The 16736-nt window shown below is 38.4% G+C and overlaps 1 protein-coding gene across 1 annotated transcript in view; it reads right to left on the bottom strand.

Annotated features, from left to right (window-relative positions):
* Nucleotides 1–16736, bottom strand: part of LOC105475674 (dynein axonemal heavy chain 11) — a 373683-nt gene that overhangs the window by 151836 nt on the left and 205111 nt on the right. Inside the window, exons 52-54 of the mRNA XM_071094928.1 lie at nt 13957–14119; nt 12894–13017; nt 12338–12480 (exon numbers count right to left, since the gene is read on the bottom strand). Of these exons, the coding sequence (XP_070951029.1) occupies nt 12338–12480; nt 12894–13017; nt 13957–14119 (430 nt within the window). The remainder of the gene's footprint in view (nt 1–12337; nt 12481–12893; nt 13018–13956; nt 14120–16736) is intronic.

Genomic DNA, 16736 nt, shown 5'->3' with positions numbered 1-16736 from the left:
TAATGTTGCATAAGCTGACTGATCTTTTTTCATTATATAAAATTCTAATTACAAACTAAATAATTGCTGTAATATTTAATGTGCTAACAAGCCTTAGTTAAAATGCATAGTTTTTACTTATATCTTAATTCTTAGGTTTCTTCTAACAGCTTTCCCCATACTTGAATATTTATCCTTTCTTCCCAAGTTGGTTTCCCACACCTAACTCATCTGTCATTTGTGCCAATTTTAGAAATGTCATTTACACATAATGTTAGCAAAGGCAGAGGAAAAAAGGCCTCTTTTATTTGACAAGATCCCAAGTATTTTCATCACTTCTACACTTATTTCCACGCTTGTAACTGGCATAGTATCCGATCTTAAGAATGTGTTAGAAAATACTGTATCTGAACCATATTTGTTCAACCTCAGGCAAAAATGCTTTCCCTGAGTTACTTGAGTGATAAGCCTTTGTTATTGGTATGGTTTGCCTCTGTGTCCACACCCAAACCTCATCTCGAGTTGAAATCCCCATAATCCTCATGTGTCGAGAGAGGGACCAGGTGGGAGGCGACTGGATCATGGGGGTGGTTTCCCCCATGCTGTTCTTATGAGATATGATGGTTTTAAAAGCATCTGGCATTTCCCCTGCATGCATTTATCTCTCCTGCTGCCATGTGAAGAAGGTTCTTGCTTCCCCTTCTGCCATGATTATAAGTTTCCTGAGGCCTCCCCAGCCATGTGGAACTGTGAGTCAATTAAACTTCTTTCCTTTATAAATTACCCAGTCTCAGGTATTTCTTTATAGCAGTGTGAGAATGGACTAATTATTTATTGAAAAATAATATAGAATGGTCACTTAGAGAACTATTTTTCTTTTCTACAATTTTATTATTGAAGATATTTTCTCCTATGTTATGTATTATTGCTTAAATAAGGATCCTTACAACACTATGTAAAATTGCATATTGTGAGTGGGCCTGGGAGGGTGGCATGGAGACCAGTTGTTCTCAAAGAACTGTCTAGGAGTTGGTTAGAAATGCAAATCCTTGGACTAACTCCAGACATAAATAATCAGAAACTCTGGGGGTGGGACTCAGCAATGTGTGCCTTCAACAAACACTCTCAGGTGATTCTGACACCCACAGTGACAGCCTGATAGTTTTAAATTGTCTACAGGAATACTTAAATGAAACATTGACTTTTTCCATGTTTTTGCAGTTCATTAAATATGCATAGAATCTAGGTCTCTACACACAGAGTAAGATGAAAAATTTAGAGAATTTTAAATACATAATTATATGTAATCTAAATTCTATCAGCTAAACTAGACTCTGGGAATTAAATTACAGAAATATACTTGTTCATTAGTAATTCCTTTGAAGGGAAAGGAGAGTGTCACGCTAGCCTTGAAAGTGCAGTAATTGACCCAATTCATTGCTCAGTAATTTCTAGTTTTGCTAAAAATTGAGCATAAAATTTCTCCTGCCACGCAGCTTTCCTTGGTAGTGGTGTCATATGAGATTTTTTCAGAAACCCATGCTAATGTCTAGAAACCATTGGTTATTCTGCTCTTTTCTAAGATAGTTTACACAACTTTACAGATAACCTGAGGTAAACCCCAGTTGTCACAAGGAACATTACTGTGAGGGAAAAATCATTCCAAATAATTTTCCCATTATATTTCCCTTAATTTAATGAAAACTTAGTATAGCAAAGGGCTTATAAGAAATAAAAACAAAATAAATAATTTTAAAAGGGTGTTATATTGCCTATAATTTAACTAGTAGTATAATATGCATGTGAATAGTCATTTTATTTTACACCTTAGGGGCTGTTGGTTAATATCTGGAATACACCACCAAGGGCTACACAGACTGGTGGGGAGGTGGCTAATCAGTCTTGCATGGACTCTAACGGAAGCCCACACTGCAGAGCCAGCTACCAGAAGCTCTTAGCCAACTACTTCTCTTGTCAACATAAATGTTTGGTTAGGCAGCATCATGGATGGTAGACATGATTTTTCACTGAGGAAATAAGTAATGTTCAAGATATATGAAACAAAATCCCCCCACCAAAAATGTGTGCATAGCTGTGCCAAGGTATGAACAAAATTTAAAAATCTAAGTATCAAGGTATCCCAATAATTATATTTTGGGCAGCGGCCCTTGGGATTTTGGAACTTGACCAGTCCTCTGGTAAACTGCTTATAAAGAGTCTAGCCTTTTGATGTGATTCCAACGAGATCAGCTGAATCTTTCCATGGAAATATTGCCACATCTGCCCCAAAGAAACCTCCAGGGATGGGCAACCCAGGTCCCCAGAAGAACAGAGCTGGGATTACACTAAGATTATAGGGCAGGTTGTAAGGCTTCTGCGTGTGTCTCCTTATTATCAGCAATCAACTCTCTGTAGGAGGCTTCAGTCTGAGACATCCTTTCCTGGAAGCATACCTTGAGTTGGGAGATTTGGGGGAAAAGCCCTCTCCCTCACCCAACAGGTGTCATCTACCTTGAAGTACCTAAACTCACTGAACTACACCGTCCTTTCTCCTCCCACCCCCACCAAAAAGTTCTGGATAATTGCGAGTGCGCAAATTGGCTTAAGTTAGTTTCCAACAGTGGGATTAGAAAGGAAAGTCGGTGGGGAAAAAAAAAAAAAAAGTTAAAAATGCCTCTGGCAGCTGTGCTTTTTTCTCAAAGCAAATTCTCACAAGTAAAAAGCAAACCCTGAAATCACCATCTCTGTACTTCCTGCAGCTCTAACGTTTGGATGTCAGGAACTTGCTTTTGGAATTCATACCATAGAATTTTCTATTCCTTTTTTTTTTTCTTTTGCCCACACAGGTGCTATGACTCATTTGCAGGAACCCACTTTTCCCCATGCTTTGTAATATGTTTTCATTTCTTTTAGATAAGATCTCATCGTCAGTACATATTTATTTGTAGATCACTAACGGGACTCAGTCCCTTTCATCTGGTAATGAAAATGTGAATTGCTACAGTCACTCTGTATGTTTTTTCCAGTTGATACAGTTTATTCTCAGATGGTAGTAACCCTCCCACATATTTACTTCAGAAGCTTCCGTTCATCACTTACGTTTGCATTTATCCTCAAAAGTCTCAGTATTTTTCAAGAATAATCACGTCTAAAACTGAGGAAACCCTCGCAGGAATGGAGGTTTAGTGGGGAAAACCTTCCCAGGTTTGACTGCTTCAGGGTCACTTTATCATGGTCCTCATATCTTCCTGTATCACCCCCCTATCTAATTACCTTTCAATTTCAATTTGTTCTTAAAAGATCCAATAGCTTCAACATGTGCACACTCAATACATTTTCTTATTTATTTCCCTTTTAGATAGCACACAATGAACTCATTCCCATAATCTTTGACTTGTGTAAATATTGGACATTACAAATTTTTGCTAGAAGAATGTTTGACATCAGGGAGTTTTAGTTAATTTTTCTTTCTTTTTCTGAACAAAAGTCTCCTATTCACAAAGAAAACTGTGTGTGGAATCCCAACAGATAGCAAAGAGCAAACCTATTCCTGAGGGGGAAGACAGGAAGTAGAGCCCTTGTCTCAGCTGCCGTGCTTGTCACCAGCGCCTGCACTGGTCACAGACTGCGTTCCAAGCCAGTCTCTAGCCCCATAACAACGTATAAGTTTTGTTTTGTTTTTAAAGAAAATCAGATGCCTATTTTTCTTTCTTCTGGCTGGGGCTTTATTTGAATTGTGTCATGCCAAGTCTCTGGCTTCCGATCAGCACTGCTCTGTTAGAGTAGCCGGTGTTTCTGCTGATGCAATGGGGTAACTCTACACACATGCATCATTGCAAGAACAGGCCTCAGACTCTACCAGCAAGCCCCACAGCTGAATGCTAGCAAAATGAGAAAAGCACGACATGCTTTCCAAAATGCAAAGGCTATTCAACACACAGTGATATTCTTACTCAAGGGATTAAGCACTGGATTTCTGGTGTAAAAATTTTCTTTTACAATATAAAATAATAGAAAGACTTCTATTCATGCTTTGGAACTCTCTTCTTGATCACTATTTTTTCGTGACATCTTCCTTGCCCTGTCTTCTGTTATCCTACATAACCTTTATCTCTCAAGTACATCGTTGTGATTTTACTTTTTGTGTGTGATTACTGGATTGAATGAGGTGGCTCTAGGTGGGCAGTGGCTGGGTTAGCCTTTGCTCCCTGTCACATTCCAAGGACTCAGCACATCACGGGCACTCAGTACATATTTGCTGAGTGATGAATGGCTAAATGAATGAGTAAACATATAGCAGTTTGAAAAAAGCTTTTCTGGGCAAAATAAAACATTGATATTTGTGTCCTAATTTTTTTGAGGTTTTGTTGTTTTATCTAATCTTAAAGAGGGTGAACCTCAGATACAGAGTACAAGGTTGCACCTTTTGTCTTTCTCTAAAGTTCTTTTCATTCTACTTACATCAAATAATAACAGAAAATGGGAGGACAGAAACTAGAGCACTGTATCCAGAGAGATATGGTCCTGCAAAGCAAAACACAGTTGGCAGCATAGAGACTCACAGAGCTCTGGAACCAGTGATGGGCAAGCTGGCTGTTAGAGTGTTTCTTGTTCCTCATTAGTGCATGTGTCAGGATGTACGGCAGGAGGGGTGAAGAGTGCCCCTCTCATGAATGAAGCCGTCGAGATGGCTATCCGCATAAGGGAAAGAAGTCAAACGTTCTGCTCCTCAGCCAGAGGTAGGTTTGAAGAGACTCGACTACACAATCTTATAAGGATAAGGTTCTGCGGTAACTGATTTTCCACTGGCCAGGTGAGTAGTTGAGGTTTTACACAAAATGAAAAACATACCCTGAAAATTACTTGCGTTACTACTAAGTCTTTTGGCTTATGCCATGTGTGTCTGTGTTAATCTGTTGCTTGCATACAAGTGGGCTTGACATTTTTGTTGACACTCTTAGGTCCCTGCACATGACGCAGCGTGAGCCAGGAGGAAATCACCCAACTTGTCTGTTGCCATACTTTAGCTGTGAATTGCTGTCTCTACTATCCAAGAAGGAAGAAGAGGGAAGAAGCCTAAGTGGAGCCAGAGGAAGAAATACTATAAAACCAAGAAAAACAGAAAAGCTCCTGCAGACTGCAAGGCAGCTAATTCCTCTGAAGTTGATGTAATATAAGAACCTGAAGAAAAGAATAAAAACTTGCATAGCACTCTCAAGAGGTTGGAAGGAAAGAAAATAATAGAAATTCATAGTAGAACTAGCCAAGATGAAGAAAGAAGATAAAAGAAGGGGGTTTAAATAAAAACGAATAGGATAAACTGCAACACCTTTTCCTAAAAAATATTTAAAATACCTCAGGCCAACATTTCATCCAATACTCAATGATGGAAAGTTAATGGCATTCCCATTACATAAATAAATAAATGAATAAAGATGATCATTATAGTTACTTAAAAATTTTAACTGTTGTTCAGAAAGTATGACTGTCCCAAGATATAGGAAAGTGGTGATTATTAAAAGGATTAAAAATTAAAAGATGATCTGTCTACTCAGCAAACTCTAAAGAACAAAATGCAAAAGCTAGTGGAATTAATGTGTGCACTGAATTGGTTGGTAAAACAAACACATAACTAAATACCCATCATTCCTCCTTCCCTCCATCCAATGGCTTTCTTTTATGTCCACAGTGATCAGTTAGAAATTTGGCAGGAGTGGAAAATGCTATAAAATATTGAGAAAAGAACTTAATGAGAAATGTGTAAAATGAATTGAAGACAATTAGTTGCTTTTTCCAAGCTCAAAGACATTTTGACTAAAGGAAGAGATGTGCCACATTCTCGGAAGAGGTCAATTATTATAAAGATGCTAATTCTTCCCACATTCATTAACAAATTTCAGGTGATTCTAATAATTCCCAACAGGATTAGCAGAATTTAGCAAAATGATTTTAAAGTTCAGCCAGAATAAAAACGAGTAAGAAGATCAAAGGATATCTGGAATAATACCCTTTGTTGTTGTGAAAGAATTCACACTATCAAGAATAAACCTTAAATTATAACAAGGAAAACAGTGTAGGTGAATGAATAAAAATATTCAATATTGTAATTATATCCATTATCCCCCAAAATCAGTCTATACATTTTCATTGAATTTTTTTAAAAGTCGCCAAACTGATTTCATACTTAATCCAGGAAATTAAAGGTGCAAATAACTAAGTAAATGTGGAAAAGGAAGGTGATCTTGCTCTACTAGATTCCAGAATATACTATAAGGCTATAACAAACACACCAATTATGTGTGTTTATTATGCAGTGTGGCAATTATGCAGAAACAAATTAATGGGACATAATAGACAGCCCCAAATAGAATCTCATATATTTAGGAATTTAATAGATGAGATAAATAGCATTTTGAATCAGTGATAAAAGAGAGTTTATATAATAAATGGCATTGAGGGTATTCAGGGGTGGAATAGTAGGAAAGCCATCTTATAATTTACACAAAACTGTCTGGCTGAACATTAAAAATATTATAAATTAATGTAAAGAAAATTCAGAATAATATTTTTATAACCATAGAGTGCAAAAATTGCTTCCTAAAAAAGCCTTAACACATGAAAGCCATAAAATAAAAATTTAACATTTTTAACACATATGAATGTAAAACAGGAGGTCATCATAAAGTTAGCAGAATTATGATAAATTAAAAAAAGAACTGGAAACACCATACCAGAACATTCTGGACATATAAATAATATCCACTATATAAAGTGCTCATATAAAACAATATGAAGTTACAGCAAACCAATAGGAAATTTGGAAAAAGCTATAAATGGATAAAGGACTTTTTCTACAAAGAGTTGTTTAGAATAAAGTGCATTTCAGTTAAATAGTTCATTCCATTCACCAAATTCTTGAATCATTTGATTTTTACCCGCTATGGGAGCCTTCTAATCAGAAAAGGAAATGGGTAGGTAATTAAAGAAGACTGCGTGAGATGTGAATAAAAATTTTTTAGTTCTGAATATATACTTCATATGTTTATATGCACTTAGAAAACTGAGAGGAAAGATACCAATATGTTATCTCTAGGCAATATTATTAAGGGTAGTTTAAAAATATTGTTTTCATGTTGTTTTGTATTTTTAAATTCTCTCCAATGAGTATATATTTTTTAAATGATCAGAAATGGATCCTATATATACACTTAAGTAGGTAGATAACGAGGCAAATATCTAAAATCTTGGGAGGGAATCAGAGGCTGCCACATAAATCAAGTGTCCTCTGCACTACAGCATCAGATGGTCAGGAAGGAAAGTAAGAAAGAAAAGTTACTGGGTTAACTAAGGTCCACCAGAGAGGAGACGGAAGTTCTGTATTCTAGCTGTAAGATGAGAACTGTGTGGGAAAAGATGCACATAGACAAATGTGAAGGAGAGAAGGCATCTGGCATTGCTATTCATTGGCTTATTTGAGGCAATCCAAGGACACACATCTGATGGTTGTTAATGAGAACTGCCCTCTGGGATTCAGAGGTCACATTTGGCATGCCAACAGGTTCTCATTGTCTCTGCATTCCAAGTGGGAACTGACTTTGGGTGGTGAGCATGGGTAATGGGGTGGCAACTTCACATCATTTAGCTTGACCTGCCAGGTGTGCTCACCAACCCCTTGTAACACATTAAGCTTTCCATGGTGCCCGGCTTGGAATGTATGCAAAGGAGATATCAGCTCATCAGAAATTCTGAGTCTTTAGTACACACTGGTGAGTATCATGATATCTGAAAATAACATAGAGCAATTTGGAATTCTTCTTTAAAATTCCAAGGATGTGGGGGTAATATACATAAATTAAAAGAAAGAAGTTGGCATTTTCAGGCTAAAATACTACTCATTTTTACCATAACAGTTCTCCTTCAAGGTAAAGAGGTCATGGTGCTGACCATCAGCCTTCTGCAGGATGGATCGAACTAAGTGACAAGGCCAAAGGGGATCAGAAGTGGGATCCCTTCTTCTGACAGAGATATCCTATTTCTACTCGATGTTAAAAACAAAATAGCACATAACAAAAACAAAACCAACCTCCTACTCATTTTAGTAGGGAAGAGATAAGTCATTCAATTAATAGTCCTGTGATGATCGGGGGGTAGGGGTGGGGAATTATCCAAATCTAACTCCAAAATAAATTCCATCTTGCATTGAGTTAAATACTAAAAAATGAGACCATAAAAAGGATTAGACAACAATAGAGATGAACACAAAACTGACCTCAGTTTCGGTAAGGTCTGCCTACACACAGACCCAAAGGAAACAAAGAAAAAGGCTGATGGATATAAAAATATAAAAATGTAAAACTTCCGTATATCATTCTGTATTATATGAATATTAGTAAGTACAAGGAAAAAAACATATACATATCTCAATAGATGCTGAAAATGAATTTACTAGGTTGATACTTCTTTGACAAGATACATATTCTGAATCAAAAGCCAACATAAAACCTAACTGTGAAACATTAGACACATCCCCATTAAAGTAAGAATTAAGAGAGAATTCCTACTATTATCAAAATTACTTAATGTTCTGCAATATTTGCCAATGCAATGAGGGAGAAGAGCAGAAAAACAGAATAGCAGGAAAGACAAAATATATTTACTTGCAGGCTATATGATATCAACCAACTATTAGAAACTATAAGAGAGACAGTAAGGTTGCTGATTATAAAGTTAAAAATCAATAGCTCTCCTATATACAAATAATACACCATTACAAAACTTTATGAAACAATCTTTCTCTAAAAGCAATAAAAGACACTGTACCCTGAAGATTAAATTCTAATATAAAATAAGCATTCAGCATGATTTCAATCAAAGTTGACATGGAGTGTGTTAAGAATTTGACAAAATGATGCTAATACTTATCCAAACATATAAACACAGGAGAATAAGTAGAAAAAGCTTAACAAGAAAGAGCAACTGGAAATGGAAATAAATGATAAAGCTTTACTAATTTATAGTGCAATGCTGAAATCAGTAGCAGAGAGTTAACAAGAAAAGAGAACAGAGAATTTAGAAACAGACACAATTAATATGGCTATTGGACACACACTAAAGATGGTATTTGAAGCTGGTAAGGAAGAAACACATGGTGTTTAGGCAAGAAGACGTCTTTTTGGGAAAAATAACCTGAAACCTCTCAGCTCACACTTCACCATATTTAATAAAAAATGTATTTCAGAGGTAGCAAAGTTTTAAACAGAGCATGAAAGCATATAGGCACTGAAATGACTGATACTGCTTCTTTTTAAAACTATTCCAAAACCCATTTCAAATTTTACTCATAAAGGCAACGTCCCCAAATTAAATATTTACTCCCGCAGACTCCTTAGTAGCTGGAGACAGCATGGGAAGCATTTGAGGCCAGTCAGACATCAGCTTAGGGTTTTGGGGAGGAGCTTAGGTTTCCTGGTACAGAGTCTCCAGGTCCTCTTCCCCTTCCATCCCCCTGCCTGGAACATAAACATACTGTACCCACCTGTGATCAGGAGGCAAGAGGCATCACGACAAAAGCAGGCAGAAGGGAAAGATGAGAGATGAGCATCTTTTCTAAGGGGCCTCTAAGGGTAATACTGAGCCAGTCTGGACTTGCTATTGTGAAAGGCTTCAAGAAACTGTTGAGTTTTCTCTTACTGTAGCTCAATGTGAGTTCCAACTGCTTCTAGTAAAGATTATCTTGCTCATGCCTGTAATACCAGCACTTTGGGAGGCCAAGGCAGGTGGACATGAGGCCATGAGTTCGAGACCAGCCTGTCCAACATGGTGAAACCCCATCTTTACTAAAAATACAAAATATTAGCCAAGTGTGGTGGCCGGCACCTGTAATCCCAGTTACTTGGGAGGCTGAGGCAGGAGAATCACTTGAACCCAGGAGGCAGAGGCTGCAGTGAGCTCAGATCACGCCATTGCATTCCAGCCTGGGCAACAAGAGTGAAACTCTGTCTCAAAAAATAAATAAGTAAATAAATAAAAACAAAAAATAAAAAGAGATTATCTTGAAGAGTAAAATACTTTTCTAAGAAATGGATCTGAGGATCCATTAAGGGAAAAACTGATTAATCTAATACATAAACCGTTAAAAAATTGGAAAGTTACAGACCTATAAATGAACATGCGCCATAAGTACATTTAAAAGACAAAAGAATAGGAAAAATATACATGAGACACATATAAATACATAGAACTCTTATAAACAAAAATATGTACAATCCAATAGCAAATTGAGCCCTTTATGACTTAGCCTTAGTTGTTGCTCAGCATCACCTCTGTCATACTGGATATTAGCTGAAGATTCATAAGCTCCCCACCCAAATTCAAGAAGAGGGGATCTAGATGCCACCTGTGAGTAAGAAGAGCATCAAAGAATTTGAAGGCATGTTTTAAAACTACCACAAGCTGTAACTATTGAATCTAGCAATATCCATTCTAGGAATTTATCCTGTAGATGCAAGCAAAGTTGAGCATGCAAGATATATACAATGTTCATTCTGGCACTATTTATAACAATGGCTCTTAAATTTCATCATGCCTCTGAATCACCTGGAGGCCTTGTTAAGAGAGATTTCTGGGGCCACCCAAAGTTTCTGCTTCAGGAGGTCTGGGGTGGAGTTGGAGAAACTACATTTTTCAAAAGTTTCTTGTTGATGTTGATTCTGCAGCTCTGAGCAATAGATTATGAGAACCACTGATTTATACTATTACTACCTCAAATTCTAACATTGTACTTGTTTTCCCATTTGATAAAGAAAATTTGATTCTAGTATATCACAAGGGAACAGGAAGAAATCCCTGGCCTTGTTCCTAGCTGACAAATGTATTCTTAGTCTATTTTTGATGGGGAGAAACCTCTTTGGGCAACTGAACCTTAAGCTCTAACCTTCTAACCTCAGCCCAGAATTGCTTAGTAAAATTAATGTGAAACTTGAAATAGCAGAATGTTGGAGAAACTTAGTGACTCTACTCCCTAATGTCCAATCAAAGGCATATTCAGGGCCAGTGCCAGTCCCCATCTCCTGTCCTTAAATACTCCAGCTCTATAGCTGCCACAGCCTGCCACTAACTTGACAGGCATAACAACATGAGAAGCAACAGTTAAGCAGCAGCATTCCTAGATTACTAACCATTCCATACTAGAAAGCCTGAATTGTCCTAGCAGCATTCTTAAATTGGCTTCCTGATGAGTTTGGAGGCTCTCCCTGTTATCTTGTGATACTTGACCTTTACTGTTCTATTATCTGGTTATATTGTCTGCCTATGTGATACACTATAGCACAGAGCAGCCAATGAGGAAGAACACTGGGGTAATCCTTCAGAACATCTGAGCATTACTTCTTTTGTTTTTGAGACAGAGTGTCACTCTGTCACCCAGGCTGGAGTGTAATGGCGTGATCTTGGCTCACTGCAACCTCTGCCTCCTGGGTTCAAGTGATTCTCCTGTCTCAGCCACCCCAGTAGCTGGGATTACAGGCGCATGCCACCAAACCTGGCTAATTTTTGTATTTTTAGTAGAGATGGGGTTTCATCATGTTGACCAGGTTGGTCTTGAACTCCTGACCTCAGGTGATCCTCCCGCCATGGCTTCCCAAAGTGCTGGGATTACAGGCGTGAGCCACTGCGCCTGGCCCATCTGAGTGTTACTTCTAAATTCCTTTCCTTGAAGTTACTGACATCATCATCACTTTCTTAATTCAAAACTCTCCTCACTATTCACTTCATGATTTAGAAATCTCTTATCTCATTCCAATTTACTTTTCCAGATTTATTGATCTCACTCTCCCTATAAGAACTCTATGTTCCAGGCCTTTAGAGGTAACTTGGGTTTCTCCAAATGTGTACCATGCACTTGACCTTTATATAAATGCCATTTCCTGTCCCTGAAAACTCCTCCCTTTGAATTCTTCTCCATGCTTGACACGTGGCTCATCATTTCCTCCAGGATGACCAGCTCCAGTGACGAAGGATACTGCGCTCCTCTGTAATCCCACAGCACTGTTTACATTTATATTGTATGATAATTATTTGTGATGTCTCCTGTGTTCTATAACAGTGTAAGTTCCTCAAGGGCACAGACCACAGGCGCTTCAGCTGAGGACTGCACACACTGCTCAGCAGTGCTTTGCAGGAGCCCAGCATCATGGGACACTTTAGGAAGATACACTCCAGATACAGGTGTGTAAAAATGCACACATCCTTTCAAAATGCATTACTGAAATCCAAACTCATAATAAAAAACTCAGAATAGAACCAGATAGTTGCAATAGCAGGTTTTAACTAATATGCCAATTAAGCAAGTATTTCTTACTTTGAGCTGTAGTCGCACCCTGGCCAAAAAGAATTTCCAACAGTTTTCTCTGGAGTCCACCATGCCCAGAGCATGAACTTCATTATGAATTCCAGAAATTATCTTGTCCACATCTTCATCGCTGAACAGATCTGGGATTTCTCCTGCCCCAAAGAATGAGTAGAATTACTAAAAGATCATTGCAATTTAAATTTTACATGTAACTTTTAAACGTTTGAAATGTTTTACAAGACAAAGTTCAGCATAAATGATGAGTTTCAAATCAGAAATGTCATGTTGCTTTTTTATTTACAAGACACACAACACATATAAGCCATGATGAACACACCCTCTACACCCACACATGTAGGAAGAACATTTGCTTCACTGAAGGCCTTCTCATCCATAAACAGACTAAGAAAGCCATACACCTCAAATTAGTTAGCTTTATAGGTTTCTCCCCAAAGACTGCCCAGCAAACATCTCAAAGACGAATTCTCTCTCTTTAAAGTTCACTGAAACTACAGATAATTTGTCATTGGGGAAGATCTTTCAAGAAAGGTGTTGGTTTAATCACCTGATGCCAGCAAGTCATTAATCAGCATGAGGAAGCTCTCGTCTAGAACCTGGGCATCTGTCAGCAGGAATACAGTGGGCATGTTCTTGGCTCCAGTTCGGATGTACAAATTGGCAAGATCTACCTGTAAGGAAAGGCCATCATTCATGTTGTGTTAAAATGCTGATGCGGCGTTGGGAGGATGTGTGTGAGTGCCGGGGAGAACTGAGTAACTGTATCGCCATAGCACTGTGGGGTGCCTTTCACTGGTTCACATATTCCTTCTCTGAGAGACCCCATTCTAGGGGACAGCAGTGCGACACCACCTCCATTTCCGACATGTAAGGATAAGTGTTGTGTTTCTGGCTTACTGCAGCAGAGAGATGAAAACAGACTCAGATCACCAACTCCCTTCTCACTGAGTACAAGCGAATTCATTGACGCCTTTTTCAAGCAGTGCCATAAAAAGAAGTCTGCTCATTTTAACAACTGTCCTATTTTACTGAAAATGGGTTTTATTTCATTAAATTTATATATTAAAAATACGTGATTTTTTAAAATTTAAAATATCACTTGGCACAAATTGTAGGTACTATTTTGTAAGTACATTTGTTACTAAAAAGCAAAGCTTGAAAAACACACGAGAGTTTCCTGAACGTGTTACTCCTATTGCATCATCTTCTCCTATTCTTATCCAATGTGGAAGAAATCTATTTTCACTTGTGAAGTTAGTGTCTTTTTTCCCCAACCTGTCATACAGGAACACTAATGGCGATAAGCATCAGGTTTGATTAATAGAAAACAGAAAGACATTTGTGTAAGCAAGTATTTAAGTAAATATTTTCTAAGCCAGGTTTACATGTTATTAAACCTACATAAAACTTGTAAAAATTTATTATTACTAATTTGACCATAAAGGCAAAACCGCCAAAGGTCAATTACTGCTCTAAAGAGCTCCCGCTGTCCTGTGGTTGGGGAGGCCTTGGCCAAATCTGGGAGTCACAGCCCAGGTGGGCGCACTGGGAGCCTCGGCTTTAACTGCCAAGCAGAAGGGTCAGAAGAACTGCCTGTCTCCTTTACTCACCCGAAGTTCCTGGATTCCATAGCCCTCGGTCAGAGTGATCTGAAAGACCTCAAGGCCACAAAGGTAAGCTGCCAGCCTGGACAAGCTCTGCTTGCCACTGCCCCCCACTCCAACCAAGAGAGCACAGCCCTGAGGGGTTCGTAAGATCCGGCTGATGCGACACCTGGGGAAAGAAAGCGCCCATCGTGGCACAGAATCGAAAATGCCCTGGGACTATGTCTGTTTTGTTTATTTTTATATACTTATTTATTTTTGAGATGGAGACTTGCTCTGTCGCCCAGGCTGGAGTGCAGTGGTGTGATCTTGGCTCACTGCAGCATCTGCCTCCCGGATTCAAGTGATTCTCCTGCCTCAACCTCCCAAGTAGTCGGGATTACAGGCACCCACCACCATGCCCCGCGAATTTTTGTATTTTTAGTAGAGACGGGATTTCACTATATTGGCTAGGCTGGTCTTGAACTCCTGACCTCAAGTGATCCACCTGCCTTGGCCTCCCAAAGTGCGGGGATTACAGGCGTGAGCAACAGCGCCTGGCCTATGTCTGTTTTGTTTATTCTTTAGATAAATAGTGAGAGACTAAATTCCAGTTTTTACTGGAAACCTCTAGTCCTTGTTCATTTGTTTCCCCATCAAAGATGGTATCTTCACCCTCACCCTTGAACTGCTCCCATGACAAACCATCCTATGCTAATAACATTTTGAATTCTTTTAGTGCTTTGCTATCACCACCAAAAGTCCAAAAAGAAAATATATGCAAAGGCCTTGTGTTAAAGTCTTCAAAATATTTTGATTGGCAAGAAAGATCCGAATTCCACACCAGCATCCAAGTATGAGGACATCAAAGGAGGAGTAGCCTTGTGCCAGAAATCTTTGCTGTAGAATTATTTTGGAAAGAATGGATTTGTTTAGACCAACAGATCTCTCCGTGTGACTTACTCAGCAAATCAAGCACTTGTTTCTTAATGTAATTTTTGCTTCCTTCACACTAGAGCCTTCCCTTGTAACTACACCATTCTAGAATAATTTTCTGAAGCCATTCAGCACCGCAAAGTTAAATTTCCACCAAGGTCAACTAATCCCTTGTTCTGTAATATCCAAGGCATTCTGAATGCTTAATCTATTTATACTACTGCTATATTTTACAGCTATAAATAAACTGGCTTTAACGTTAACAAAAGATGGGTTTGGTTGAATAAATAGTTCATAATTATGTTAAAAATATTAAGAAAACCAAAAAAAACAAAATATAAGCATGTAGATAGTAAAACACCTGAATTTGATGCCATCATTTTGCTCTAGGTTACTTTTCTGAAATGAACTTAAACTTCAGAACCTGAATAATCTACATAAATTGTTTTAAACAGTGCTTTTTGAAAAAGATTAAGTTGGGATCACTTATATTAGGACCAGCACACGTGAACATTTTCTGAAAACCTCCAATAACAGAAAAGATAGGTTATTTTTACAAGCTCAGTAATCACATTAAATTTTACTTCACATGACCACACAACAACACAACCTTGGGGAAAGCTATAAAATTACTCTGACATGAGAGATACCCCAAGCTATAAAGCAGGGTTTTCATTTCATTTTAATGTATGCTTTGAGGTTTTTAACCTCACAAGATTCACTAAGTGGCAAAGTCCCTTTCTATAACACTCAAGGACATGCTCTTAAATCACCTCTAATGCTGAGTAAATCAGCTTCTAGCTCATAATCCCCGATCAAAGAAACAGCCTTACCTTTTAGGCCACTGAAAATTCCGTACTGAGGGATTATGTGGGAAAACGTCTCCTCAGTATCAATGGGAGGTTTCTGTTTCACCTGAGCCAGGACGCACATACACAGTGACTGTATATTAACCCAATGACAGATAGCATTGCTAATAGTTGATTTAACACCACGGTCTTAGATTCCAATTGAAACTTCCTTTGCATAGTCAGAGGAAGGATCACAACTGCAACGGGATCAATAAAACTACCAACACTTAGTTATGATGACAGGAAGGGCTCTACTATTTTTGTAGGTTCTGGGGCCCAACATAAGTTTAAAGATTAATTCTTCTAAAAACTGAATTCTCCACATCTTATTTTCTCTGGATTTTTCCTTCTTCTTTTCTTTTATTTTTGAGAGATAGGGTCTCACTCTGTTGCCTAGGCTAGAGTGCAGTGGCATAATCCTAGCCCACTGCAGCCTCAAACTCCTGGGCTCAAGCAAGCCTCCCTCCTCAGCCTTCTGTGTAGCTGAGACTACAGGCACATGCCACCACACCCAGCTCATCAAAATAAAAAAAAATTGTAGAGATGGGGTCTCACAACGTCATCCAGGCTGGTCTCAAACTTCTGGCCTCAAGGGATCCTCCTGCCTCAGCCTCTCAAAGTGCTGGGATTATAGGTGTGAGCCACCACACTCAGCCTCTTCTTGTTTTCAATGATTTCTTTTTTCTTTTTCAAGTCTTTGGCTGTTGTCACTTATTTAAGTCTTTGCTGGTGTCAATGAGAGATGAAGGTGACTTGGACTACCAGAGCAGTATCAGATGTAAACATGTGATGAACTTTCTACACAGCAGTGGCAATGTTAAGTTGTTTAGCCCAGACAATGAACTGTGTCATCCCCATGCTAAAACCCATCCAACCACTTCTCACTGCACTTAGAATAAAATCAAACTTCCTTCTTCTGGTTATAAGGAAATACTCCTTATTGGTAAGGCCATTTCCTGCCTCTCCATTTTTATCATATTTTTCTCTATGCTGCAGCCTAACTGGTCTTCTTTTCTGTAT

Source organism: Macaca nemestrina, chromosome 4, assembly GCF_043159975.1.
Source record: "Macaca nemestrina isolate mMacNem1 chromosome 4, mMacNem.hap1, whole genome shotgun sequence".
Classification (NCBI taxonomy): Eukaryota; Metazoa; Chordata; class Mammalia; order Primates; family Cercopithecidae; genus Macaca; species Macaca nemestrina.
This window is presented reverse-complemented; position numbering and strand designations above follow the sequence as displayed.